The 27626-nt window shown below is 45.4% G+C and overlaps 1 protein-coding gene and 2 pseudogenes across 3 annotated transcripts; 1 reads left to right on the top strand and 2 right to left on the bottom strand.

Moving 5' to 3' along the window:
- Nucleotides 1–193: 193 nt before the first annotated feature.
- On the top strand, nt 194–24972 carry LOC147613346 (uncharacterized). Of its 2 annotated transcripts, none has more exons than XM_086782653.1 (9): nt 194–536; nt 650–799; nt 903–1037; nt 1146–1211; nt 23248–23301; nt 23506–23583; nt 23739–23822; nt 23904–24196; nt 24371–24972. In XM_086782653.1, exons 1-8 carry the CDS (start codon nt 339–341, stop codon nt 24129–24131), a joined length of 993 nt encoding a protein of 330 aa, XP_086638779.1. In that variant the 5' UTR covers nt 194–338; the 3' UTR covers nt 24132–24196; nt 24371–24972. The 2 variants fall into 2 exon arrangements, with proteins under 2 accessions (XP_086638779.1, XP_086638778.1); XM_086782652.1 differs by having other exon boundaries at nt 203–536; nt 23739–23820; nt 23899–24196.
- Nucleotides 11105–12898, bottom strand: LOC147613348 (uncharacterized; annotated as a pseudogene). Its single transcript, XR_015263411.1, has 4 exons — nt 12584–12898; nt 12117–12460; nt 11807–11968; nt 11105–11678 (listed from the first exon to the last, which is right to left on the bottom strand). The product of XR_015263411.1 is annotated as an uncharacterized LOC147613348 (transcript).
- On the bottom strand, nt 13035–15452 carry LOC147613347 (uncharacterized; annotated as a pseudogene).
- Nucleotides 24973–27626: the final 2654 nt, after the last annotated feature.

Raw genomic sequence — 27626 nt, 5'->3', positions numbered from 1 at the left:
AGGAAGGGGGGGGTCTTGCATAGGAAGTGTGGCCCACATCATATCCTTAAAATTATATATACATATTTATACTCACATATATCAATTGTGTGTTTACAAGAAAATCCGCATATTTTTAAAGCTCCAGATTATAAATTAAAACCTGAAATAAAACACTCTTGAATTCAATTCGCTTTCTTGTTTTTTTTTTGGTACTCATTTATTTTTAATTTCGCAAAGCAGATATAATTTATTAATCCATGTTTTTTTGGAAACTTAACTGTGCACTGCGAGCGGAAACCTAATTTTTACGGACAGGTGCTTAGCACACAGGAGGAAGAGGAGGAGGATCAGCAGCTATGGGGGAGAGGAAGGTGCTGAACAAGTACTACCCGCCAGACTTCGATCCGTCCAAGATCCCGAGGCGGCGGCAGCCCAAGAACCAGCAGATCAAGGTGCGCATGATGCTGCCCATGAGCATCCGCTGCAATACCTGCGGTAACTACATATACAAGGGCACCAAGTTCAACTCCCGCAAGGAGGACGTCATAGGCGAGGTGGGTTCCCCTCCTGTTGTGTGTGTGTGTGTGTGTGTGTGGTGTGTGCACACGCGCGTGCGTACGTGCCTATGAAGCTCGGCACTGATACATGTTTGATTTGCCATGCACAGACATATCTCGGTATTCAGATCTTCCGATTTTATTTCAAGTGCACGAAATGCTCTGCTGAAATTACAATGAAAACAGACCCTCAAAACAGTGACTATACGGTTGAGGCTGGTGCCACTAGAAATTTTGAGCCTTGGCGATCTACTGATGAGGTAGGCACTTGGTTCTCAAGAACAGTCCTCCTTTTTGCCAAATGTGAACACTAAAATGCGGTAGGAACACGTTGTGCTCACAGTCTCTCTCATGCTAGTGCAGGCAATAGATGATGCCAAAAAGAAAAGAGATGCTGAAGAAATGGGGGATGCAATGAAAGCGCTCGAGAATCGAACAATGGATTCCAAACGGGAGATGGATATTCTTGCTGCACTTGATGAAATGAAGTCGATGCGGGTAATTTTTTGGTTTCATGCGTTCTTTGATTGCACTATATCTACTCCTTAGAGCAATTCATAGAGTTTATTTATTTGCAAGTTGTCTTGACTGGTGCTTTGATATCAGGCAAGACATGCTGTTGTTGGAACAGAGGAAATGCTAGAAGCATTGCGTCGCACAGCACAAATAAAGGTGAGTTATCTTCAATCTTGGTTTTTTACTGGGTTTTTGTGTTTTGGGTTGTATTTCAAGTGAGTAGCATTTGAAGAGAGAGAGAGAGAGAGAGTTGTATTTACTATTAATGTCTTCAAAAGACCACATGGGTCTATGAGACCAAAAGTAGTACAATAAATCCATGAGAATACCGAGTTAGGGAAAATAACCAAAAAGGGAAAGACTAGCTGCCTGCACAATGGTAATCATGTGAGTAGAAAATGAGCCGTACAATATAGCCTCAAAACCAATGAGATATAATAGGTGGGAGACATCCGCATCATCATTGTGAATCTATGACCTCAAAGAGGTTAACCATATCCACTGCCTGCAGGGGAGCATCTCTTGGATCTGAAGCGGTTGCATGGAGGTCTTCCTCAGATCAGAGGGCCATTGGTGCCTAGTGTGCTACAACAGATGAGCTCTGCCTAGGTGACCTTGGGAGACGTGATGGTGTGAGCACCGGTTCAATGTATACTGCTGGTGAGACGTCCCGGCCCCAAGCATCACAATCCTTCACCCGCCAGATGCAGATGCAGATCCAGGATGCTCTCCAACAGCTATCGTTTGTGAGGATGGTGTCACCGTCAGCTGATCGTTGTGATGTCCCTCTCACACAGTGCCATGTGCCACGTGCAGCAGCAGTTTTTTTTTTTCAGGTCTTTCCTTTCCATGGCAGTATTGTATCATCTTTTGGTCTCATTGTCCCTTTGGGTCTTTCGTAGATGTTAATATTACTCTCTCTCTCTCTCTCTCTCTCTCTCTCTATAGAGATGGTAGAGGTGATTATGGAGAGGCGCTCTTCATGACGGCGCGAGACCTATGGGACTACACTCAAAGTTGCTACTTGGAATTGTAATGGATCTCTACGCCTTGATGTAGGGGCTTTTGAGGATAGTTTCACTAGGAGGGACATCATCTTCTACTGTGAGACGCATCAGGCTCCTGGACAGTCCATGCCACATGTTAGTGGATACCGATGGGAGACAGCTTGTAGACAGGAGACTCGTTCAGAGCATAGAGGACGAGACTCAGGAGTTGAGTAGATGGGCAGAGAGAGAGGGCATACGTGCATCAGGGCAGGCAGGGTTCAGGAGAGGTTTCTCCACTCTTGACCATATCTTGACACTCAGAGCTATTATTGAGGAGGGCAGATTATATGGCAGGAGGATTTATTGTTGCTTTGTGGATTTTCGCAAAGGTTTTGAGACAGTACCGAGAGCTAGACTGATGCGCCTTATTTGGGATGTATGTGGATGAGGTTTCGGACTATGTAGAGCGGGAGGGTGACAGAGGAGCACAGCTAGTAGGGACATGGATTGCGTTGTTATTGTATGCTGATGATATTGTGCTGATCTTAGATTCTCCAGAGGGGATGCAGCGTCATTTGGATGCATTGCACACGTTTGCACAGGACAGTGGATTGTCTGTTAACCTTGGTAAAACCAAGGTGATGGTGTTTAACACCACAGCACAGTGGGTTAGGAGGTCAGTACCCACCTTTACATATGGTCAGGAGACAGTGGAGTATACAGATGCATATACTTACCTTGGTGTGGTTTTTAGTGGCCCGCTATTTTCCTTGAGGAGAGCAGCGGAGACCAGATTGACCAGAGCTTATGCAGCATTGGGGAGACTAGAGAGGATGTGTTCGCAGGTTCAGTTTCAGGAACCTCGAAAAAAGCTCTGGCTCTTTGATACTTTGGTCACTTCAGCCATGCTGTATGGAGTGGAGATATGGGGACCCTCAGTGGATCACCACAACCGAGCTGGTAGCACTGATGGATGGAGATGTATGGAGAGGCCCTTGGTTTCTATGATTTCCCGGATGATTAGGGCCAAGGCCTCCGTACCACATGATATTATCCGTGCAGAGATGGCTGCTCCCCCGTTGGTAGTAGAGGCACTCACTCGATCAGTCTCCTTTATACATAGCACTTGGGCTCTCCCTAGAGATAGATATGCTCGCTTAGCCCTGGAGTCTTCACGACAGTTGGCATCACAGGGAGACGGATCACGTTGGTATGCACAGATGACAGCTTGGTTCCAATTGCATGGCTTTAGTATGGACAGGCTACCTCCATTTCAGTACTCCCTGGATGCACCCTCCCTCTCTCTCACACGGGCAGAGAATACCAGACTTATCAGGCAGGACTTGACTCAGTTGGACACTAGGAGGACATGGATACAGCCGACACACGAGCTTGGTACGAAGATGGCTTTCTGTAGAGATCATCTTCTCCAGTTCATGGAGGATGGGTTTGTGATTATCTTGGCGGCACCTTCCAGAGGTTCTCATGCGTTTTTTTTCCAGGTCTGGACAGCAACATAGCTGTCCCAAACAGGCTGCGTTTTTGGCCTGTTTGGGCTTGCTTTCCCTAGCCCTGATCTTGGAGCTCTTTGGGCTCCCTTTTGCCTGTACCTTCTGGTTATCTTGTGCCATCCCTCCCCCCCCTGATTGTTCTCTACAGCAGTTCTTGATCTGCGGCTTCAGCATTTCCAGATTCAGCCCGTTCTACAGTCCCTTATAGCTCTGCGTTTTCAGATTTGCAGCCATGGTTGCTGCGTTTTTTTGAACCGATCTTGCTGGTAGCTCTACCTTCACTTGGGCTTCTTCTGTTGGACCCGAAGGTACCTTCTCTTCAACGTTTTTCCTCATAGGAGGTGTGGACGCTGGTTGACCTGAATTTTCAAGTTTGTAGCCCTTGTTTGGCTGCGTTTTCTTTTCTAGTGGACACATATCACTTGCAGAGGGGGTTTTCTTGTTTGGATTATGGCTTTGGAGGCAGATTGGTACTTGAGGAGGATTCTGAATTTCAGATTTCAGTCAATGGTTTGCTGATTTTGGGGCATCTATACCTGTGTTTTGTTCCTGGCCTACACGGTTTCCCGGTTTCTACATGTTCCTTGCCTTCTGTTGGCGGTGGAGTGCTATTTTTTGTTGGATAGCAGTGTTTTGGCTGCGTTTTGCTTCCCACAAGAGTTTTCTACACTTAGAGGGGGCCTTTCTCTAGCTACTTCACTTGAGGATCAGTTTCGGGAGCTGTTTTGTATTTGTGGAGACTTTCTTTTATGACAGGAATTTACAGTTATTTGGAGGAGAGCAGTGATCTTTTCAGAGATCTTGAGCAGAGTTTATTTTGTCCGAGCTTGTGTTCTTTGCAGTATTTGCAGAACAAGGAGGGTGTTTTGCCCTTTTGCAGTGTGATCCTTTTGTCAGAATATGTAGCGGAAATGATAACCAAACTTGGGTTGACAAGAGCAAGTAGAGTGCAGAAAATAGACAGCACAAGAGACAGAGAAATAGGCGTGTAAACTCTTCTCTATATACAAGATCCTGCAGAAAACTGAATGATTCAATGGTGAGGAGCATGGGGCCTATTTATATGCCCCATGCATGCAGTCGGCCTGTGCTAGAGGCTCTCCACGACTGCATAAAGCAGTCGGGTAAATACCTCCACGACTGTAGGAACTAGGTCGGCCAGCCATCAGCACCTCCACGACAGTGTAAAACAGGTCGGTCAGCCATGAGGTGCAGTCGGCCAGCACCATGTGCTCCTGCCAACCATCTGGCATCCATCCACACCATGGAAAAATGGAAAAAATAGGGAAAAAATACGGGGAGTGAGGAAAAATGATAAAACACCTATACAGGGCGGGCACACCCACAACAGAGGCCCTGGTGTATAAAAATAGACAAGAGATGACTTCTAACACCCCCTCTCAGCTCCTGGCTGTGAAATCAACCCAAGGGAGCTGGAGTGCCGCCTGAGCGTAGCCTGAGGTAGAGACTTCGTGAAGAGGTCCGCCGCATTGTCCTCCGTTGAACAATAAAGTAGCAAGATGTCACCAGCCAAGATCTTCTCACGTACAAAGTGATACTGTATCTCTATGTGCTTGGTCCGGGCATGGAAGACCGGGTTCTGAGCAATAGCTATACAACTCTAGTTATCGCACTGGATGACTGTGGGCTCCTTTGTGGAAACCCAATCTCGCCTAGCAGCCTCCGCAGCCACACAACCTCACAAGCAGCACCACAAGCAGTCCGGTACTCTGCCTCTGTCGAAGAGAGGGCAATAGTTGGCTGCCTCTTGTTGCTCCAAGAAACTGCTCTTGAGCCGAGGGTAAAACTGTATCCTGAAGTAGATCTCCTCGTGTCTGGATCTCCTCCCCAATCTGAGTCACTCCAACCTTGGAGTTTGACTCCATCCCCTCTTGTGTAAAAGAGTCCTAGATCCTTCGTACTCTGCAGATACCGCAAGATCCGCAATCCTGCGTCCCAATGAGACTTCAATGGCATCTGCATAAAAGAGCTCAACAGCCCCACGGAGAAGCTCAAGTCCAATCTGGTGTTCAGCAACCAGATCAATGAACCAACCAACTTCCGGTACTGCGAGGCATCAACTGGCTCACAAGGATCAGTAACGGTTAACTTTGTGTTCGGGTCCATTGGCGAAGTAATAGGCTTGCGGTTCTCCATCCCAAAGGCCTCAAGCAACTCATGAACATACCGCTGCTGAGAGACGAAAAACCCCCTCTGGGTCTGCCAGATCTCCAATCCCAAAAAGAAGTGGAGTAAGCCTAAGTCGGTCATCTCAAACTCCTTTGACAAGGCAGCCTTCGTCACTCCAATGTGCTCCACATGACCGCCAGCGAGAATGAGATCATCCACATAAAGGATGATAATCGTGACCATGCCGCGTTCCCGAAAGAGATACAGGTTTGGATCTGCAACCGATCTCTGAAATCCAGTCCGAACAAAGAAGAAATCAATCTTCTGATTCCAAGCCCTGGGAGCCTGCTTAAGACCATACAAGGCCTTTCGTAACCTGTAAACCATCCCTTCAGATCCTGGAACAATAAAGCCTGGAGGCTGCTCAACATACACCTCCTCCTGCAGGTCACCATTAAGGAACGCAGATTTTACATCCATTTGATACACGGGCCACCTCTGAGAAGAAGCAAGGGCAAGAACGGTCCGAATCGTGGACATCCGTGCTGTTGGTGCAAAGGTATCCTCGTAGTCGATGCCTGGCCGCTGAGCATAACCTTTAGCCACAAGTTTGGCTTTGTGTTTGTCCACCGACCCATCAGACGCATATTTGGTCTTAAAGACCCATTTGACACCAGTGACTGACCGCTTCGACGGCCTTGGAACCAACTCCCAAGTGTTGTTCTTCTCGATGGCATCAAGTTCCACCTGCATGGCTTTCCTCCAATGTGACATGTAAAGGTCTTCGACCGTAGTAATCACAACCTTAGTCTAACTAAACTGCACTTAATGATGTTTAAGAGAGACAAATATGTGTCAATGCAATGCAGCTATATTAGATGATGAATGCGGTTACAATGAGATCTGAATAGATCTATGATACTGAATATGCTGCCTATATGCTGAATATTCTGATATGCTGAATGAACTGCTGTCCCATTGTCTTTCCCTTGTCTCCTGGGAAGGAAACGCTGAAGGGATGGTGTTGGGACTGAAGCAATGCTGATGGGATGCTGAAACGCAAATGTACTCCTGTTACCTGGGAAGGAAACGCTGAGGAGAATAGATGCGTTTGCTGAAGATGATGTACTGAATGCTGATGATGATGCGTTGCTGAATATGCTGCTCCCAAGGCTTCCTGGAGGAGAAATGCTGGAGAACACTCTGCTGAATGCTGCTATCTGAGATGCGTTGAGATGAGAGACTGAAAACGCTGATGACAGATGATGATCCTGAACTGAATGCTGAGGTCTCTATATATTTGGGTGAGGGCTGCTGGTTGGCCAGCGTTGCTGCAGTCGGCCAGGTGTAAAAAGCCCACGACTGAATATATAATGCCAAAAATAGCATAAATGCTGGTCGGCTGAAGTAAGCATACTGTTGGCTGATGTAAACAGGCTGTTGGCTGCCTCCACAAGCCCTAAATGCTGGTCTATATAGCTAATGTGATGCTACCATGCTGAATCCAACTCATACCATGTGGTACATGCTGAAAACATTCATTTAAATGACCATAAAATGCCTGATGATGTCTATGATGCTAATATGATGCCATGTTACTGTACACCTGAATGGTGTGCACGTGACATTCCCCGTTGCTAAACTGTTGCTGGGTGGTATACCTGGCAACCTTCGACTCCTCTGTGATCCTTCTCCTCCGAACCACTGCCCCCTTCTGTCTTCTACTGCCGGGACTGAGGTCGTCTGCAGGAGTGAAATCCTTGGAGCCAAGACTCCATGTACTGCGGGAACTGAATGGCAAATGCTGCTAAAACTGCTTGGAAATACCTGAGTCACCCCTGACTTGCCTCTGGAAACCTTTCACCTACCATCTCCGTCGTTCCTGAAGCTCTGAACCTCCTGAGGCGATGTTGGAGCAAACTTCCGTCTTCTGTGGAAGAGAAACCCCCTGCTGCTGCCAGTTGAAGCCCAAAACTTATGTCCTCCTTTGATGTTGGATGTCATTCTTCCTCAGAGAGTTCATGGGCAACATGTATGCCTTGCAGATGCAAGACTGACTGCTAAGATGTCTGTTATGCAAGCCATGTGCAACCCTATATGCTGTGCAAGAATGCAAATGGATGGGTTACTAATGCATACCTAAGGGAAAATCCCTAAGGGTGGCCTGCAAGATTTTGAGAATTGGGTTTAACTGTGCGGAAGCGATTAACATGATGTCTGACTGAATGACTGATGGAATGAACATGCTCTAAGGCTGGTTACCCTGTAACGTTCTGATACCAATGTGACATGTAAAGCTCTTCGACCGTAGTAATCACAACCTTAGTCTAACTAAATTGCACTTAATGATGTTTAAGAGATAGACAAATATGTGTCAATGCAATGCAGCTATATTAGATGATGAATGCGGTTACAATGAGATCTGAATAGATCTATGATACTGAATATGCTGCCTATATGCTGAATATTCTGATATGCTGAATGAACTGCTGTCCCACTGTCTTTCCCTTGTCTCCTGGGAAGGAAACGCTGAAGGGATGGCTTTGGGACTGAAGCAATGCTGATGGGATGCTGAAACGCAGATGTACTCCTGTTACCTTGGAAGGAAACGCTGAAGGGATGGCTTTGGGACTGAAGCAATGCTGATGGGATGCTGAAACGCAGATGTACTCCTGTTACCTTGGAAGGAAACGCTGAGGAGAATAGATGCGTTTGCTGAAGATGATGTACTGAATGCTGATGATGATGCGTTGCTGAATATGCTGCTCCCAAGGCTTCCTGGAGGAGAAACGCTGGAGAACACTCTGCTGAATGCTGCTATCTGAGATGCGTTGAGATGAGAGACTGAAAACGCTGATGACAGATGATGATCCTGAACTAAATGCTGAGGTCTCTATATATATGGGTGAGGGCTGCAGTCGGCCAGCCTGGCTGCAGTCGGCCAGATGTAAAAAGCCCACGACTGAATATATAATGCCAAAAATAGCATAAATGCTGGTCGGCTGAAGTAAGCATACTGTCGGCTGATGTAAACAGGCTGTCGGCTGCCTCCACAAGCCCTAAATGCTGGTCTATATGGCTAATGTGATGCTACCATGCTGAATCCAACTCATACCATGTGGTACATGCTGAAAACATTCATTTAAATGACCATAAAATGCCTGATGATGTCTATGATGCTAATATGATGCCATGTCACTGTCCACCTGAATGGTGTGCATGTGACATCCAAGCATCCTGTGAAAGGGCTTCCTTTACGGAAGTGGGCTCTTTGTTCCGCATAATACGAGACATCAAAGCATAGTTCACCTGAAGAAGCTCCGCTGTATTGCTTTTATCTCGGACTCTGTGTGATCTTCGAGGGCCGTCCTCTGTGGTCCACTCGGAGGGTAACTCCGTGACACCTGACTCCCGAAGGGTGTCTAACAACCATCTAGGTACTCAAACAGATCGGGGAGCCTCTTGAGGTCGCGGGGGCTCTACTCCAGCTGCGGGCTCAACCTCCTGTACTGACTGAGGTTGATCAATTGGAATAATGGTCTGGGAATCATCATCACACTCCTCTGGATCTCCAAGAAGTGGCGGCTCGTCGACAGTGGATACTGGAACATGCTCGTCAAAGACCACATCTCGGCTGACAACAATCTCGTTCCTGTCTGGATCATACAATCTGTATCCCTTGGAAAGAGAATTATACCCCACAAATACAAGCTTGCGGGACTTGGAGTCAAGCTTCCCCCTCTGCTTCTTCGGAATATGTACATACGCGTCACTCCCAAAAACACGGAAGCGTGAGACATCAGGTTTCCTGCCAAAGTAAGCCTCAAATGGAGTCATATGGGGTACTGAAGTCGTCGGAGATCGGTTGAGGGTATGGACAGCCGTTGCCACAGCCTCTCCCCAAAGTGGACGAGGAAGATCACGATGCTCCAGCATGGTCCTCGCCATCTCCACCATAGTCCTGTTCTTGCGTTCGACAACTCCATTCTCCAAAGGCGATCCTGTATTGGCCAGTTTCCTTTTGATGCCATGATCTGCACAAAATCTGAGAAATACAGTCGAGGAGAATTCACCTCCTTTATCAGCCCTGAGAGTCTTTACCTGAAATCCAGACTCTTTCTCCACCATCACGTGCCAATCCTTGAACCGTGCAAAAGCTTGGTCCTTCTGGGAAAGAAAGTAGACCCACATGAATTTGGTACAATCATCAACAAGCAGCATAAAGTAGAGAGATCCTCCCAAAGATGGTGTCTGCTGAGGTCCACACAAGTCAGTGTGAATCAACTCCAATGGTAAGCCCGCCTGGAAGCCTGCTTCGGAAAGGATTCCCTGTGCTGCTTACCACGTATGCAAGAACTGCAACGCCCTTGCCTACTGCCAACATCTGGCAAGCCAACCACCATCTGGTCTCGGAAAGCTCACCTCAATGCATCCACATTTAAGTGGCCAAAACGAAAGTGCCACAAATCTCCGACTCGAGAACCTGTTAACGAGGAGAGTGCAGAGAGCTTGTAGATACCATTCTCCACACCGCCTTCCCAAACAACCTGGCCAGTCTCATGGTCCCGTAGAGCAAGTGAATGCTCCTCAAATTCCACCCGAAAGCCAGTCTTGCATACTTCATGCACTGACAGAAGATGAAAACCCAGAGCAGGGACATAAAGAACACGGGGAAGCATGCTTGCTCCCCTTGCTGTCGGGAGTAATCTCCATCCGGCCCTCACTATGTATCGGAATAGTGGAGTTGTCGCCAATAAAGATGCGACCTGACTGCCGTTTCAGATCCAGAAAGAAGTCACGGGATGGAGTCATGTGCCTGGAAGCACCACTGTCAAGAATCCATTCCCGAGTATCCTTCGCGGTGAAGCCAACTGCCTCCTCGCTCGAAGACGATGAAGCGTCGGAGTCCATCATCTCTAAGTGCACAAATGCCGGAGTCTTTGCAACTGAGGCTGAGGAATCAGCACTCTTCCCTGTCCGCTTAGGACACTTCCTCCAATAGTGGCCTTTCTTGCCACAATCATTGCAAAATCTTTCGGCCTTCAGCTTCTCTCGTTCTGAGTCAAGCTTCTTCTCAGAAGACTTCTCCGGTGAAGCCTTCCCTTTGCCCTTGTTGTTATTCCGGCCTTTCGACCGTTGCAAGGTTGATGTGTACGCACTGTACGTTGTGTATATGTACGTATTGTACGGTATTCCGTACAGTAAAATTTTTTATGTACGTAAAAATACGTACCATTGGCAAACAATAGGACATTCAACACCTTTCTACATTTAAGGTGCATAAAAGTTTAAAACATTCAAGAATCAAAATAAACCAATTTGCATGTAGTATGTACTAATTTCAAAACACACATCATATACTTGACACAATGGCTGTCAAGACAAAATAGATGTAGAAAGGCTCATACTAGAGCATACAAATAACAAATGTCTGATGTCAACCTAAAAGGCTCATACTAGAGCATACAAATAACAAATCATAAATGTCTGATGTCAAGAGTCAAGACTCAAAAGTAAAAAACACTAAGCAATAACAAAGAGTCTCGACTCGACTCTCGAGACTCTACTCTCTGAATCTCAAAACTCCTCATCGGATGAGGATGATGACACTCCTGAAGAGAGCAAGTCCCCATCTGTCAGGACGTTGCCCTCTTCATCATACTCTGGCTCTGCCATCATACTCTGCTGTCCTGGATCATCATCCTCCGTAGGCTGAATGAGAGGAACAGCCTCATTTGCCCGTCTCCGAGGAGTACGGACAGGAAGCTTTCCTCGCCGAATTGTCTCTCGTCGTGAAACTTCTGGACCTGCATCTCGCCCGACTAACGGGAGACTGAGAACTCGCGCACGTGACCTCGTCACGCATCGATCCACACTCTCCAGCTCTCTGTGCAGCATGCGAATAATCTCCTCCTGATCGTTTCTCACAAGCTGCTGCTGCTGCTCAGTCTCCTCTGCACTCCCCTCCGAGACCAACTTCAATTTTGATGGATCTGTCTGTTAAAAAACAAAATGCAATTCAGTGTTCACATTATTAACAGCGTAGAAAGTAGTAATTAGTAATTACAAATATTCGCTTGTAATATGTATAAACGCTAGCCCAAAGTTTCAACTTTCTAACCTGCTTGGGTGTCCCCAAAGCGTGGTAATCTCGCACAAGCTTCATATTTGCTCGGCAGTAGACTAATCTCTCTAGCTGTGCAGTGCTGAGTCGATTACGGATCTTCGTGTGAATTAGCGAATAAGCGCTCCAATTGCGCTCGCATCCACCAGCAGAGCAATCCTGCATGTCACATGTGCATTGTGACGTGTCAATGGTGACAAATTACAATGGACATTGGACATGGTCATAGACAATAGACATTGGACAATGAACCATGGTCCCAAGTCCATAACACATGTATGGAAAATGTAAAGATAGAAAACTTTACCTGTGAGAGGACACGTAAAGCGATACGAGTGAGCTTTGGAAGACCTTGTCTTCCATAACTCTGCCACCACGTAAGAGAACTTCGTTGCCTCCGGCCTCAACGCCACAGCTCTAGTAAAGGATGACCCTAAATTATTTTCATAGCTAGCGAGCTCTGCATCAATGTCCAACTGCTCATCCTCCTCGCAAATCAAGCCAATGTACGCATCCTTGCCCTGTAGTAGACTCCTGTCATTAAAAAGAGTTGGCTTCTTGTAGAAAGGATGAAGCAATGCAGCCATCGCATGAATGGGCCGACTCATAAATGTCCATCTCTTGTCTACAATAGCCAAGATCTCTTCCCGACTATAAAAGCATTGACGCAACATTAGTTAACAGGCTGAATTTTGATTATAGTATTTACTATTATACATTATAGTATTATAGTAAATATTTAATAGAGTAATCATTACAGAAGCAAGTACATACCGATCAAGCGCCAGTGATCTGCAGCCTCTGATGTGTGTCTTCATCTCTGAGAAGAGATGATAGACTAGGCCCATGGTGGAGCCCTCCATGTCTGTGACACGCAGCAACACATAAATTGGCTGCAATGCTACTATCATAGCCTGCACCTCCGACCAAAAGGACTCATCAAGCACCCGCCGCTGTATGTATCTAGTGGACTCCTCCTGTGCGTGATGCATCTCTCTCCACTTCGGGTCCACTACTGTCTGTAGAAGTGGATCCCTCACTGCATAGAGTCGCTGCAACACAAGATACATATATGCAAATCTGGTCTTCAAGGGCTGCACCATGTCAAGTGTACTGTGACTCCTAAAGATAGCCAATGCCTTGTGCTTTTTGCGGAAAAAAGTAGTCATTTTTGTGGCATCGGAAACAATAGGCAACACCCATGTTAACTTCCCAATGTCCTCCATCAACAAGTCAAGACAGTGAGCTGCACATGGAGTCCAAACAATGTTCTTAAACTCTGCCTCAATCATCTCACCCATAGCCTTGCAATTGGAGGCGTTGTCAGTAATAACCTGCACCACATTCTCTGGGCCAACCTCAAGTATAGCCTGCCGGATGTGCTCATAGATAAACTCACCTGTAATCCGCTCTCCAGCCTTTCCTGCATCAACAGCACGCAAGAAGTACACGCAAGAAGTACGTGCCAAGGCAAGACGACACAAGAATATTAATGATGTGTCGCCTACGAATGTCACTCCAGCCATCTGAAATGATGGTGCACCCAAACTGCCCCCAACCTGCCTTCACTGGTACCAATGCCGTATCTATCAATGCTTTCTGCTCCTCAAGCGTAGTGGTCCGCATCTTATTGTATTCCAACCCCGACCAATCCTCTATGTGTCCAACCTGGGCTATGGCTCTGACCATCCTCTGCCACTGCTCAGTCCTCAAGACATGAAAGGAGATGTTGCACTCAATGAGAGTGCGAGCAATCTCCATCTCAGCCACTTTCTGGCGCTCCTTCACCCAAGAAAGAGAGGCCACTCGAGAAGGCAAGGTAGTCTGCCTTGGTGCATGCATCTCTCCATCATCCTCCACATAGTCCTGCTGCTCATGCATGGTACGAGCCCTCTTCCTACTGCCAGTGGGCTGCTCCTCCTGAACCTGTGAAGAACCACAAGTCTCCCAAGAGTGCATCATGGAGAGCATCCTGTGTCTGTTGACTACCTTTCACCTTTTTCCCTGCACCCATTGCTGGAAAATTCTCAGCAATCAACTTATCCCTAATGTCCTTTGGTACTGCCTTGCACCCTGCACAGTTATTGGTTGTGCCAATGCCTGTCAAGTGCATAACGACGCGAGAAATGGTACTGGTGAGCTGAAAGTTGCAATACTTGCATTGCCATCGTCGCGTGCCAGATCCAGCTTGCCCTGGCGTGTTGACAATGCGGATCACATTGGTGTGCTCTTGCCAATACGGGTTAGTTGGCTTAGGCATGATGGCTCTTGAGACTTTTGTCTGCACCTGCCAAGTGCGCAGCACATATGCAAGAGAAAGAGATAAGACTCAAGACTCAAGAGGGAGAGAAAGAGAGAGAGAGGAAGATGCTCAGTTTACCTACACGCACGCCTGGCGCCAAAGTTCCAACGCTGTGGTCGCCTGGTCTTTTTCGAAAACTTTCTGCTCTCGCCTCTCTGTAACGCACGCTCTCTGGAGTCCAATAATCAAAGTTGAAAGGCCTAGTATGTACCCAAAGGCCAGCCGCCAGGCGGGCGCCCATTCAGACACGCACGTCGATTTTCAGCCAAAAAAAAAACCTCACGTACGGATCAATCCGTACACGTACGGATCCGTACAGTACGGCCGTACGGTACGGATCAAATCCGTACGTACGTATATATCAACCATGGACCGTTGGCCAGTTAAGGCCTTCGAACCGCCGCTTTGAGGAGGGTTCGTGAAACGTTCCTCCTGGTCCAAGACCATTGGCACAAGCTCCTCCCAGGTAATGGTGCTGAGCCTGCCACTCGTAATCAACGAGGAGTAGAAAGCAGAATACTGAGCAGGCAAGTGGGACAGCAAAGTGATGGCCATGTCTTCAGATGATATGTCCTTCCCAGCTTGGAGGACTTCCTGCTGAAGGGCCTGCAGCTTGTTAATGTGTTCCCGCATCGTTGAGGACTTTGCAGGGTTCATAACCCGCATCTGCACTTCCAAGGAGATCCTTTTCATTCGTGATATCCTGTTATAAAGAGAAGCCAAGTGCTCCCATATGCCTCTCGCCAGCGTCATGTGCTTTACATGATCGATCACTTGTGGTGTGCAGTTGAGGAAAATAAATGACCGGAACCTGGCGTTGACACGATCCCACATGTGTGCCTGTGCCTCTCGGTCCTTCTTACTCCCCTTCCTTTGCTTCCGGCCGTGGAACCCCAATGATGATGAAATCAGCAAGGTCATATGACTCCAGCACAGACTCCATCATAACCTTCAAGATGCCATAATTGGACCCGTCCAACTGACGGTCCACTGGGAACGTGGGGAGAGTCGAGATCTTCACGTGCTTCTCAGCCATCTCTAGTAAATTTGCCATCGCGGGGATTAAACTGAAAAGGGTGGGTGGGTGGGAAAAAAAAAACTCTAAAACCTGCAAGTGGCTGTCCAGCACCTTAGCCCGCCTTCCTCTTGCACCTTCTCTTCCCAAACAGCCCAAAACAGTCCACCAAACAGCAGCCTAACTATCCCCCTCTTGCTCAGAAAACTCCCAAGATCTATCACGAGCCTAGGGCTCCGATACCATGTGAGAATATGCAGCGGAAATGATAACCAAACTTGGGTTGACAAGAGCAAGTAGAGTGCAGAAAATAGACAGCACAAGAGAGAGACAGAGAAATAGGCGTGTAAACTCTTCTCTATATACAAGATCCCGCAGAAAACTGAATGATCCAATGGTGAGGAGCATGGGGCCTATTTATATGCCCCATGCATGCAGTTGGCGTGCGCTAGAGGCTCTCCACGACTGCATAAAGCAGTCGGCCAGCAGTAAATACCTCCACGACTGTAGGAACCAGGTCGGCCAGCCATCAGCACCTCCACGACAGTGTAAAACAGGTCGGCCAGCACCATGTGCTCCTGCCAACCATCTGGCATCCCTATACAAGGAAAAATGATAAAACACCTATACAAGGTCGGCACACCCACAACAAAGGCCCTGGTGTATAAAATAGACAGGAGATGACTTCTAACACCTTCTGCACTCACCCTATAGGGTGGCTTATTCGGTGGCGAACTTTCAGGAATCAAATCAATCCCATGATCCTCAGGCCTAGCAGGCAGCGACTCCCCTGGCAAAGCCTCTAAAAAACAATCTTGAAAACTTTTGAGAAAGTCCAATCTTTCCTTGTCCAACTCAGACAGGCTAGAATCTGTGGTATCCTGATTCTCTTTAACAAACACTAAGTAAACAGAAAGATGTTTCTTTATTAAAAGAGAAATGGCCGAAGCCGATACAACATGAATAGATTCTCCTTTAAGCTTTACATCAAGAATGTGTTGCTTATTCTTGTGAGTGAGAGAGAGATTTTCCTGTTGAAAGTATCTACTACTGCTTTAACCTTACGGCACCAAGGCATACCCAACAAAACACCACAACCCTCCAAAGGCATAATGTAGAAATCATCCTCTCTGTCCGTGTAAGTCTACACACTGAGACGTAGTTTCCCAATGATCAGTGTAACCTCAACCGAATGTCCACGACAAGCCAAAGTAGCCTCATGCAACACACCCATCTCTGGTTTGATGCCCAACTTTGCCGCGAGCTTGGGGGTGATGAAATTTGCACGAGCCCCTTGATCGAAAAAGATCAAAACCTGCTGATCTCAAAGTCTTCCCCATGCTCTGTACAACTCTGAAGATGCATCCCCTTGCTTCATCCCTATCAAGTCAGCAGGTACTAGTCCAGCAGACAGTTTCTGTTTCTTTGCTTTAGGTTCTTCTTGTGAGTCATCTGTGTTTTTAAGTGCTCTCTTCGGATACCTATAGTACCGATGTCCCGTCGCCCTAAACAAGATTATCATATGGATGTGGTTTGAGAAAAGAATTGCCCACAGCATTAGATCCCTTGCCCATCATACCACCTCCCATACCAGGCATACCGAAAGCACTTCCACCACCACCACCAAAAGTTCCATACATACCTCCTGGCATACCTCCATACATACCTCCATGCATACCTGGTTGCCTACCATAGCTCCCAGTCATGCCCATGTTGGGTACACCCGTCATGGAATGAAAGACAGAGCCTTCGCCAAAGTAACCAGGATGAGAAGTATTAAAAGGGTTTCCGTGGATAGGTGGGGAAAAAGAAGAAGAAGAATCTGGGTATGGTTGAAAATTTGGGTGGATGGGAGCCGAATGTTGAGGTTTTAACTTTCTTCTCAGACCCATTACTTCCGTGGTTTAGAATCAACTTTGAAGTTCTGTGGAAAACATGAGTCCTTCACGAGTTCCATTAATCCCTCCATCAAACTCTGCATCTTTGCTTCATAAGTGACATCATCATCTTCAAGTTCTGGCATATCGGAAGGTATTTCTTGCTTGCTTTCCTCATGATCATAGAAGTAGTCATCCTTTTCTGAAGATAAATCCTTCATCTCCGCACTAGTTTCAACCATAGAACTAAATGTGTCGACCACAAGCTTGCCCTCTTGAAAAAGTTGACGATGGATCCCGGCAATGGAACCTTGAAACCGGCCTTTAGAAAACTTGACGGGCGGTGAACACACTTAATCACACTTAAATCTCTTTATGAACTGGAATAATATTAAATTTGAAAGAAGAAGAATAAGTGGAGGAAAAAGACCAATTGGCCCCAAAGCGTGGTGCCCTCGCAAGTATTTATTTATCAAACGAGGTCGGCGTAGCCCTTGTACAATTTCTGAGAAGAAATCCCCCTGCTCCACGTAGAGGAGATCTCCTTGAAGCTTTCACCCAATTTGTGTTGTGGTGAAAGAAGGGCCTTGGCCCCCTATTTATACGAGTTTGGGGGCCTTTAAAAAAAATTAATACTAAGGCTTTTTTTTTTTCAAAAACTATCGAATAGCTTTCTCTTTCTTTTTTTAAAATAAAAAAATCACATGGCGAATAGCTTTTTCGAAAATCCACGTTGCTCTTTTTACGTGCGTTTTTTTCTCGTGTTTTTGCTACTCGGCATTTTTTGCGTTTTTCTTTACAGCCCGGTGCCATCTCATCTAGCTGCCCACCTTCCGCTTGCTGCCTTGAGCTTCGCTTCTCTCTCTCTCTCTCTCTCTCTCTCTCTTGCGCTTGGGTGTAGTGCGGCTGCTGATGTGGTAGCGCCTGCAGTCTTGTAGCCTGCCCATCCAGCTGCCATGTGTCAGCACCCAGTGGCAGCGCTTGCAGTCTTGTAGCCTGTCTATCCAGCCGCCACATGTCAGCACCCAATGGCAGCGCCTGCAGTCTTGCAGCCAACCGTACCTGCACACGTGTCAGCTGCCACGTCAGCTGCCTACCGGTGCCTGTGCCACGTGTCAATTGCCTGCTGACCGGTTGTACCTGCAGGGCTGACCCACGAATAGCCTTGAGAGAGAATCTGCTACACCTGCAGCAAGGTAAGAGAAAAACACATGCATATGCATATGAACATGCACACACATGTACACACACACACCAGACATGTATATGCATCCACACACGTGTACAAACTTACACATGCATATACAGGTAAACATGATTAGTGAATGCTAAACAAGATTAATCATAATCACAATGCTTAAGAAAAAGAGGTAAAATACACAGTAAAATACAGTCCTGTAAACAAAAGACCAATGGGCCTATGAGACCAAAGTGATACAATAATGTCCATGGCATATCTCATCATGGAATGGAAAATAAAACAGAAAGAAAACATAAATATAGCTATCTCATTGGGGTGATACAAAACGATCCATGGAAACTCATCATGGAAGACTAAGAACGTAGAAACATGAGAGAGAAAGAAAGAAAGAAAGAAAGAAAGATTTTATTAACGTCTTCCAAAAGACCGAACTCGGCCTATGAGACAAATGAAAAAGTACTGAACTAAAAAGCTGAATCTGGGTGTGCAATAAGTACAATGAGTGGGCGAGGGGATGGAGCTCTACTACTAGGAGAATGCAAAGCTATATGGATGGAGTATACAATCATGATATGCAACCTAACTAGCTCCATCCTGTACCATACTGGGGGTATAAAATGGTATACATCAATGAAGGGGGTATCCACAGCTCCCTGAAGAACATGCCTGGGTCTGCTCTGAAGCGAGCCAGTCGCTCCGCACTCTCTCTGTGAAACTGAGCTCAAATCTCTGTCATCTCTCTCTGGTATAGATGTAGTGTCCGAAAGCCAAGTGTCCTCTATCTCTTGCGGGCTCTGAGTGTGTCTGCTCTTTGGAGAGTAATTCCCTGCTGTGTAGGGGCTGGGAGTGGGGTGGATCTCTGAAAAAATGTAGTAATCTTTGTCTGTCGTCCCCCCTTTGGAGCTGTCTGAGCCTGTAATGATGTCTCTCTGTGACGCTGTAGGGAATGTGGCTCTCTGAATAAAATGGGATATCTCTCTCTGATGGCTATATATGCTCTGCATCTGCATACATAATGCTCCTCACTCTCCACCTCCTCTCTACACAATCTGCATACCCTCTCCTCTCGGGGGATCCGTGCTGCTCTGCCAGTCTCGATCTCCAATCGATGTGATGAGACTTTAAGCTGACTAATAGCTACTCGGGAGCCGTGTGGTAAAAAACCCTCCATGTATCTTAGCCTCTCTATAGTGATACTCATGAAGTGATCTCTGTAGTATAGCATCCTTGGTGGAAGAGGCTGTGTAGGCGATATCCATGTCTCTCGTGTATAGAGCTACCATAGGTCCTGTCTCAATACTCTGTATGTGGTGCATCCTTGTCATACTGGAATGGTGGTAGATGATCCATGTCTAGGCCATGCTGTGAGAACCGATGTGTGACTTGTGCATACCATGATCCTCTGTCTCCTGCCTCAGCCAACTATCTAGATGCCTCAAAAGCTCTGTATGACAATCTGTCCTGTGGCATCTCTCTGAATCTGTCTAGCAAGCATATAGTCTGGAATATGGCCTCTTCCATCATAGGAGGCGCAGCAAACTCTGCTCGGATTTGGTCCTCCTGTATGCTGACTCCCACTAGAATCCCTCTACTCGAGGTAGCCCTCTCTCTGGGCTCTGATGTGTCTGTGTTGGAAGTATGATGTCTCTCCTCATCATAACATGCTCTAGTCGTCCAGGCTGCACCCATAGTGAACCATTACAATTCCATACTGCCATGTGTATCTCTGTCAGTGGCTTGGTCTGTGTCCCATAGGCCCCAAACCGCTAATCCATGGGCCGGCCATCAATGATGACCCGACCATCTCAATAGAAGGCCCTCTTGCCTTCTCTCCTCGCGTGTAAGACTCGTGGCATGCAAGCTCTCCTATGCTCTAGTTGCATCCTCGTGAGATCATCATCCAAGAAAATAGGAGCTCCCTCTAAGCCTCGTAGTATGACCCTCTTCCTCATGAAGGTGACCCTCTCCGTCTCTCCTGCAAACTGTAGGATGAGGGCTGGCTTGCGTGTTAGAGTCTTTCCCGACTCTCCATGCTTTGGTGAAGGGGAGAGGATCCTCTTCCCTGTAGCCTAGCTTCATGCATAGAAGCTGTCCATCTTTCTCGGGAGTGGAGTTGGGTGTCTCGGCTATACCTGTGACTCGAATGTTAAGGCGGCGGGCATGCCTCATCTTCTCCTCCTCAATGGTGGTGTGAGTGATTTGATGTTCTTCCTTTTGAGTCTCCTCCCTCACTTCTTTACAGATGTTCTTCTTCACCACCTCAACCCATCCTGACTGCTTGGCTTCGAGTTTTCCCTCCATGTCCTTTGTGATCTCCTTGGAGATCTCTTCTTTGATGGCCGTGAGAGTGTTGTCATTGATCTCCCCTTCTTCCTTCTCTTTGTTCTTGACGGCACCAGTTCCACTTTCAATGCACTCACCTCCTCCTTGAGTGCTGTGTTATCTTGTTCGAGGTCCGTGACCCGTGCTTCGAGGGCCATGATGTGCCGGTGTAGTTTGTTCTCCACCTCATTGAGGTTGGAATCGGACGTCTTGTTGTTCTCCTTGATTAGTGCCTTCATTGCCGTCTGGAGGGCCTCGAGTTTCTCTTGGAGACTCGGGCCATTCCTCGGGATTACTCTGCAACCCTTCCCACGGGTAGAGAGAGAGAGAGAGAGAGAGAGAGAGAGAGAGAGAGTTATGTTGCTGCCTTGGGGGCCTGAGGAAGCGTGGGTGGGAAAAGCGACGCGGAGGGGCGAAAGCAGAGGGAGAGAGGCGGGCGGACAGCGAAGCTAAGGAAGCGGAGGGGCGAAAACAGAGGGAGAGAGACGGGCGGACAACGAAGCTAAGGAAGAAGGATGGGTGGGAAAAGGGAGGCGGAGGGGCGAAAACAAAAAGAGAGAGAGAGAGAGAGAGAGAGAGAGATTAAGCGTCTAGTAAAGACCCAATGGGCCTATGAGACCAAAGTAATACAATAATGTCCATGTTATATCTCATCGTGGAATGGAAAACAAAACAGAAAGAAAACATAAACATAGATATCTCACTGGGGTGATACAAAACTGTCCATGGAAACTCATCATGGAAGACTAAGAACATAGAAACATGAAAGCAGCATCAGCTCCGAGTAGATGGTATACCACTCTCCAAAATATCAAGCATGGGGCTAATGAGTATGGCTGAGAGGTGTCTCTCAGCTATGTTACGTGGAAAGGTAGCTCGATGGCGGTGGAGCATGTCCTGGATCTGGAGCTGGAGAGAGAGAGAGAGAGAGAGAGAGAGAGAGTTAAATTGTCTACAAAAGACCGTGAGACAAAATAAGTTTTACAATGGCTTCATGAACTAACTAGGTCATGGACAATGAAAAAAGAACAACTAGCTACCCTTAGATGGGAATACCAAATTCTAGTTGAGGCGGGTATGTCATTAGCAATCGTGGCATCTCTCACTCAAGAGGATCATCTGCCGATTGCATGTACATACACTAGTGTTAGATGTTTTCTTTTACTTCTCCTTTCAGTTTTCCATCGCTCTATATATATCCATGGTACCATTGTATCACTTTTTGTCTTATAGACACTTGGGGTCTTTCGTAGATGTTAATATTACTTTCTCTCTCTCTCCAACCAGATACTTCATAGCCACCCAATACCCACTTCTTTTAGGTGTCAGCCTTTAGGGAGTACGCGTCAACCATGCAGCACCTAAAATTCCAACACCTTACCAGATGGACCATGCATTATATACAAGCAGTACTAGAGCCACCGCAATTGCCAGGAGATACATTGGACAGAGCACTCCAGCTACATTGCACCCGAAGTCTGAGGCCCATTAGGGCTAGGCGGGATCTCCATGTAGCAGTACAAGCTTGAACATGTGATGTAGACCCTCTGGAGTCCTTGTTGGAATATATCATCTCCAGAGGGTCTACATCACCTGATCATGCTTGTACTCGTCATTTTAAGAGACCCTGCATTGTCATATTTAGTAGATATTTTTAAGGCATTTTATAGCATTTTATGCTACTGGACAGCTGTCGGCCTGCTACAGCTGGCCGACCCCTTTTCTGGAGGGATATATAAGGGTGCTCACCCTTCCCCTCACTTTTCATCTTATTCTTGTCACTCCCTGATCTGTATGGCACTTTGTATCTGAGACATAGGATCGATCACCACATCATAGACCTCAGCCCTTGTAACTCTGTTTTCACATTCACATGAAGTCTCATAGGGTACGCGAAAGAGGGGCAGGACCCTTGAAAAGAAGCACACAAGGATAGTAAGTGCAAGGAGTAGGGTAGGAGTTAAGCCTTTGCTATTGTGATGGACAGGTACAAGGCCAAGTACAAGAAGACTAGAAAGTGTTTGTTGCAAGCATGGAACTGGAACAATACAAGTGGAACTGTTACTGCCTCACCAGTCTTCATTTGTAAACTTGGCGGCTGAGTGCAACAAGAAGGTTCTCGTCTTGCTGCTGAAAAGGGCTGCAGGCTGAGATTGAGGCTGAATCTGCTGCATGTTGAACTAATGCTTTTCCATGAGAAAGTTTCTCATTTCTTTGGGGAAAACGGGCAGACTGAAGCACTGAAGAGCAATCGTTAGGATTGACAATTGAAGAGAAAACTCAACGTGTCATGTGCCTGTCTTCCACTCCTGTAACATGACTTGACTAAAGATGTGCAGAAGACCGCCTCTTGTTTTTTTTTTTTTTTTTTTTTGGGGGGGGGGGGGGGGGGGGGCGGTGTCCATCAAAAGCAGCTCTTTTTTGTAATCATGCACCTTGCACCAAGAATGACCAAATGTGGACGTCTAATGCCTCCATTTGTTGGCCATGCTACTTTGCTCCAATGGGATAAGCTGCAGACTTGTGGGCAAGGTGAGCCTGTTCATGGAATAAGGGCAAGCAGAAAGAGCCAGGCAAGAAGCAGTGAAGCCGTGCATAGGATGGGTGGCAGACGTGTGTTTGGGCATAGATCTCGAAGTTGCTCTTGGGTGCTGATGCCATTTGTAGTTCTATGCTGTATTCAGTCAAGGCTTTGTTTCTAATTTTACACCTTGTCTTCAGGAGGAGGAACTTGCGGAGGAAGATGAAGCCGTCATACGATCTGTGGTGTTTCAGGTGGCTTGCTTCTTCCTGTGCTTCAATAGAAGAGACTCTGCGCGTGTGTGCATGTGCTTGTGTGCATGCCTGTGTTTACGCATGCAACTACGCTGTGCGATGTGTCATACGTTTGCTTGCATCTGTGCACAACAAGCCTGCGTATTAGTTTGCTGTCGTATGTGCAATGAGGCCATCATGCTAACTGTTACTTTGTTCTTTCAGAGCTCCGAGAAATTCGTTCGAAGATTGGACGATGATGAGTATGACGATGACGACAAGGACAACTTACCATCAATAAAGGTACTAGCTTCTTCCAATAACCTTTTGGAGCACTTTATTGGTTTCAAACAGAACCTGTGTTTAATATCTTTGTGAGAAGATGCTTGCCATTTCTACAGCTTCATGTCCTGCTTACTGATTTTTTTGGTGCTTTATTTCCACTGGCCATTTGTCAGAAACCAAAGGCAAGTCTTTTTGATGGAGTAGATTTTACCAATCCAGCACAGGCACCTGTTGATCCCAATGCAACCTCTCAAGGTATTTTTCAACCTTTTTATGCAAGATCATGGCAGAACCTATGTTACAAAAATCTAAGGAGCTTTATTGTGTTGACAGGCCATGCTGCGCCAGGTACAGCTGGGAATGGCCCAAGGGCATCTTTTTCTGTGAGGCCCAAAAACATTGCATTCAATGTGAGGCCCAAAAAGAATGACACTGTAAAAGAGCAGATACAATCAAAGCAAGAAACGGCCATGGCAAGCACTGCAGGGAGTGCTAATGTCAATGGTCTAGCTGCCACAGGCTTAGCTTCACTGTGTGCATCATATGATGAGTCGTCAAGTGATTGACAAGTCAGTTCATGCCAGTATACCAATTGGTTTGAGCTGGAGCGGCTCTTTAGCATGTGATAAAGGTATGGCCATTATCCCAATGAAAGTCGTATTTTCTGGCCTGTATTCTATCACCCTCTGGGTACCTCAATATAGCATGTACAAGTCATGCTGACAAAGTGCTTCTGTATATGAGTTCATTGTGGCTGCTCCAAGGACAGATCTCATTATTAATTAACTTGTCTGTTACCGTGCAGCTTCAAAGGAAAAAAAGCAGATCTGAGGTTCACTCAATCAATCAAGCTGTAAACAGCCTGGAAGTGTACATTGAAAGAAGATGAACTTGGCAGAAAAACTCTGAAATTTACTTTTGAAATGCACATTGGGCACATTGTACTTAACCATATATAATGCTGGTTCTCATTTCTCCTTCAATTAGGCCAATCAGGATCTTTGAGGGAGCATTTTTCTTGCAAGTAGAGATCCTGCTAATCAGTTGACGATGTTGCTCCTCTCAGCAGGCAGAGTTCAGAGCGAGCAAATATGACAGGGTGTTCATTGTCTGTGTGAATGAACCCGCATGCCATAGACTTGGGAGCTTTTTTTTCAAGTCACTGTCCTAAAAATATCCTCTCTGCTCCGTTGTTGCACGATACAGCAATTTTTTCAAACGCTTACTTGCTTCAGAAGCAGTGCCTTGCATGGTACTGGAAGCCAGGGTTTTTAATCTTCTGCAATAGGGAGACGGCGTGAGATTTTGTGGGATGTTCGGGCTGCATAATAGTTCTAGAATGTAATCCTAAAAATGTCCAAGAAATTGTCTCGAAAATGTAGAATGAAAAGAAATGATTATGAGATCCATAGTAGAGTATATATGCTCAAGGTTATTATCAAGAATGTTGATCTTATATTAGCATAGTGTTTGTGGATTACCATGATAATGCTTTTCTATTCAACTTAATGTTACCATGTCTGATAAATCTTCACCTTGCAATCAAGGCATGGCAACAGGTATAGACTGGGGATGTTTTCACTAAAAGATGAACCCTAGTGGTAACCCATATTCACAAAAATGCATGTATGACATGCACACCCTGCTCTAATTGCAAGCTGTAAGGGAATCGGTATATGGCATTAAATAGGCAAATAAGTGACCCTATTGGCAATATTCAAGTTGTATAGTGAACTCGAAGATGGATTAGCATGAAGTGTATAGGTGGAACAATTTTCTCCATCCCACCACTTACTTGAGCCACCTAGTCTAGTTCACCTTCAAACAATCATAAATTCCAATATGAGCTTGTATATATCATGTAAATAAAGACCTTGCAAGGAGATTACTATATGAGTGGCTTGGGTACTATGTCTACAGTGCTAGCTTTTGTTACCTTGTGTTAAACATAGGTTAATTCATAATTCAATGCTCTTTTTTGTAAGCTTGTTCTAGCTTAGAGTAGGGTTTGTTGATTTAACTTAGAGTAGGCCTTGTTTAGTCTTTTTGTAATTCTTTCTTGCTCTAGCTTAATATAGACTTGGTTTGGTTCTCAGGAAATTTCATCGAGATTTTGTTATTTCCTATGTAGACAAGTGTGTCATTGCTTTAAAGCCATTTTACCTAGTATTCATGACCTTTGGAAAAATCTTCTTAAAGATGCTGACATGCCTATAGACAGTTGGGTCTTAAAAGACTCTGTAGTAGTAGTTCTTGTCTTGAAATTCTTACTCCTCTCAGAGCCTACCTGAAAAAGTCGTCTCCTTTATGGTTTTCAAACCACAACTTCACGACCTTGTACACCAAACTAGACTTAGAAGACTTACGTGTAAAGATTAGATCTCTTAACACGAAAGTTTTGCCTATAGATTAGAAAAGGATAGATGCAAGGCTTTATTAGTAGAAAAGTTAGCTTTGCATTTTCATTTTTCTTGGTAAAAGTAAAAATCAAGATGTAGACAAGAGAGAGAAAAGATTCACCAAAATTGTAGACAAAGACGACATTTGTACTTGGTTAGATTTTCTCCTAGATAACCTTTATAAATCCTTAGGTGACTCTTCCTTTAAGCAAGCAATTGGTATTCCCATGGGTACCAATTGTGTCGTCTTTCTTGCTAATTTTTATCGTTTTACTTATGAGCTTGATTTTATGGAATGCCTTATTTTTGCTAATACTTGTCTAGTCTTTCCTCGCAAACTTTGTAATGTGAGACGTTTTGTAAATGACCTCTTTGTTCTCGACATTCCTTCCTTTCAAGAGTTTTTGTATATCAGTCCAAATTCCTTAGGTGGAGGAATCTACCCCAAGGAATTTTGCGAACCCGCACCTCGAATAGCGATAGTTGTGCTTTTTTAGATCTTAAGATCACTCAATCATCTTCAAGCTTCATAGTAGATATTTATGACAAACGCTTATAACTTGAATATGCTAATTTAAAGTTCATTCGGATGCCACACTTTTCTTCTAATATTTTTGATACAGCTAAGTATGTTATCTGCTCTCAACTTTTTAGATTCTCTCGTCTTTGCTCTACTAAATTTGCCATTATCTCTCAATCATGCCATCTTATTTTGTTGCTTATCAAAAAAGGTCATAGTTTCAATAAGATTTTGAAAAAGGTTCGTTCTTTCATGAATCGTAGTAAGTTTATCTTTGGTATTTCAGCTTTTGGAATGTTGAAATGATATAAGGAGTAAGTTTTATGGAAGTGGGGAGCTGAAAAGCCCACCTAATTCATAATTCAATGCTCTTTTTTGTAAAAGTGGCTTATTCTAGCTGAGAGTACGGTTTGTTGTTTTAACTCAGAGTAGATCTTGTTTAGTCTTTTTGTAATTCTTTCTTGGTGTAGCTTAGACTTAGTTTGGATCTTTCCTATGTTTTGTGATTCTTTGTTGTTATACCTTAGAGCAAACTTTGAGTGCTAGTCTTTATCATGGCTGAGTATGCCCATTACCTTCGGAGAGTGATAGAAACTCAGTTCGCTGGCTTTATAAAGCATGTTCTTTTGGACTAACCTTATATAAACTTGCACCTACTCTTGGGCACTGATGACGTGAGTAGGGATGCCATAGCTTATTGTCCACGCTATGCATGATAGAGTTGATGAACCTACACTTCGTGTTCGGACAGACATTGGAGTTAATGGTTGCACTTTTGAGTCGAAGTCTTTTTTAAAGTGTAGCTTAATGTTTGGTTCTGGCTCTTAAGTGCTTTAGGTCAAGAGTTTACAGTTCTCTGTTTTACTACTTTGTGTTGTTGTTTAGTATCTCAGCTTAAAAGCTTTAAGTTCTTATTAAGAAGAAGTGTGTGTATGCTTGTGCCTGTGTTTTTTATTTTTTATTTTTAAAAGTTTTTCATTCATGTAATTGTTGTGTTTTGTTTTCTTGTTTTCTTGTTTTTTTTTGTTTTGTTTTGTTTTTTTTTTGTTTTTGTTAATGTCTTAAATAAAAGTCTTCATTTGATATTATCTTTTGATTTCCTCTCCTTAGTAGCTAGATTTGTTAGTTTATTTATTTTTGAT

Source organism: Cibotium barometz, chromosome 44 (assembly GCF_041138505.1).
Source record: "Cibotium barometz isolate CiBa-2024 chromosome 44, ASM4113850v1, whole genome shotgun sequence".
NCBI lineage: Eukaryota > Viridiplantae > Streptophyta > Polypodiopsida > Cyatheales > Cibotiaceae > Cibotium > Cibotium barometz.
This window is presented reverse-complemented; position numbering and strand designations above follow the sequence as displayed.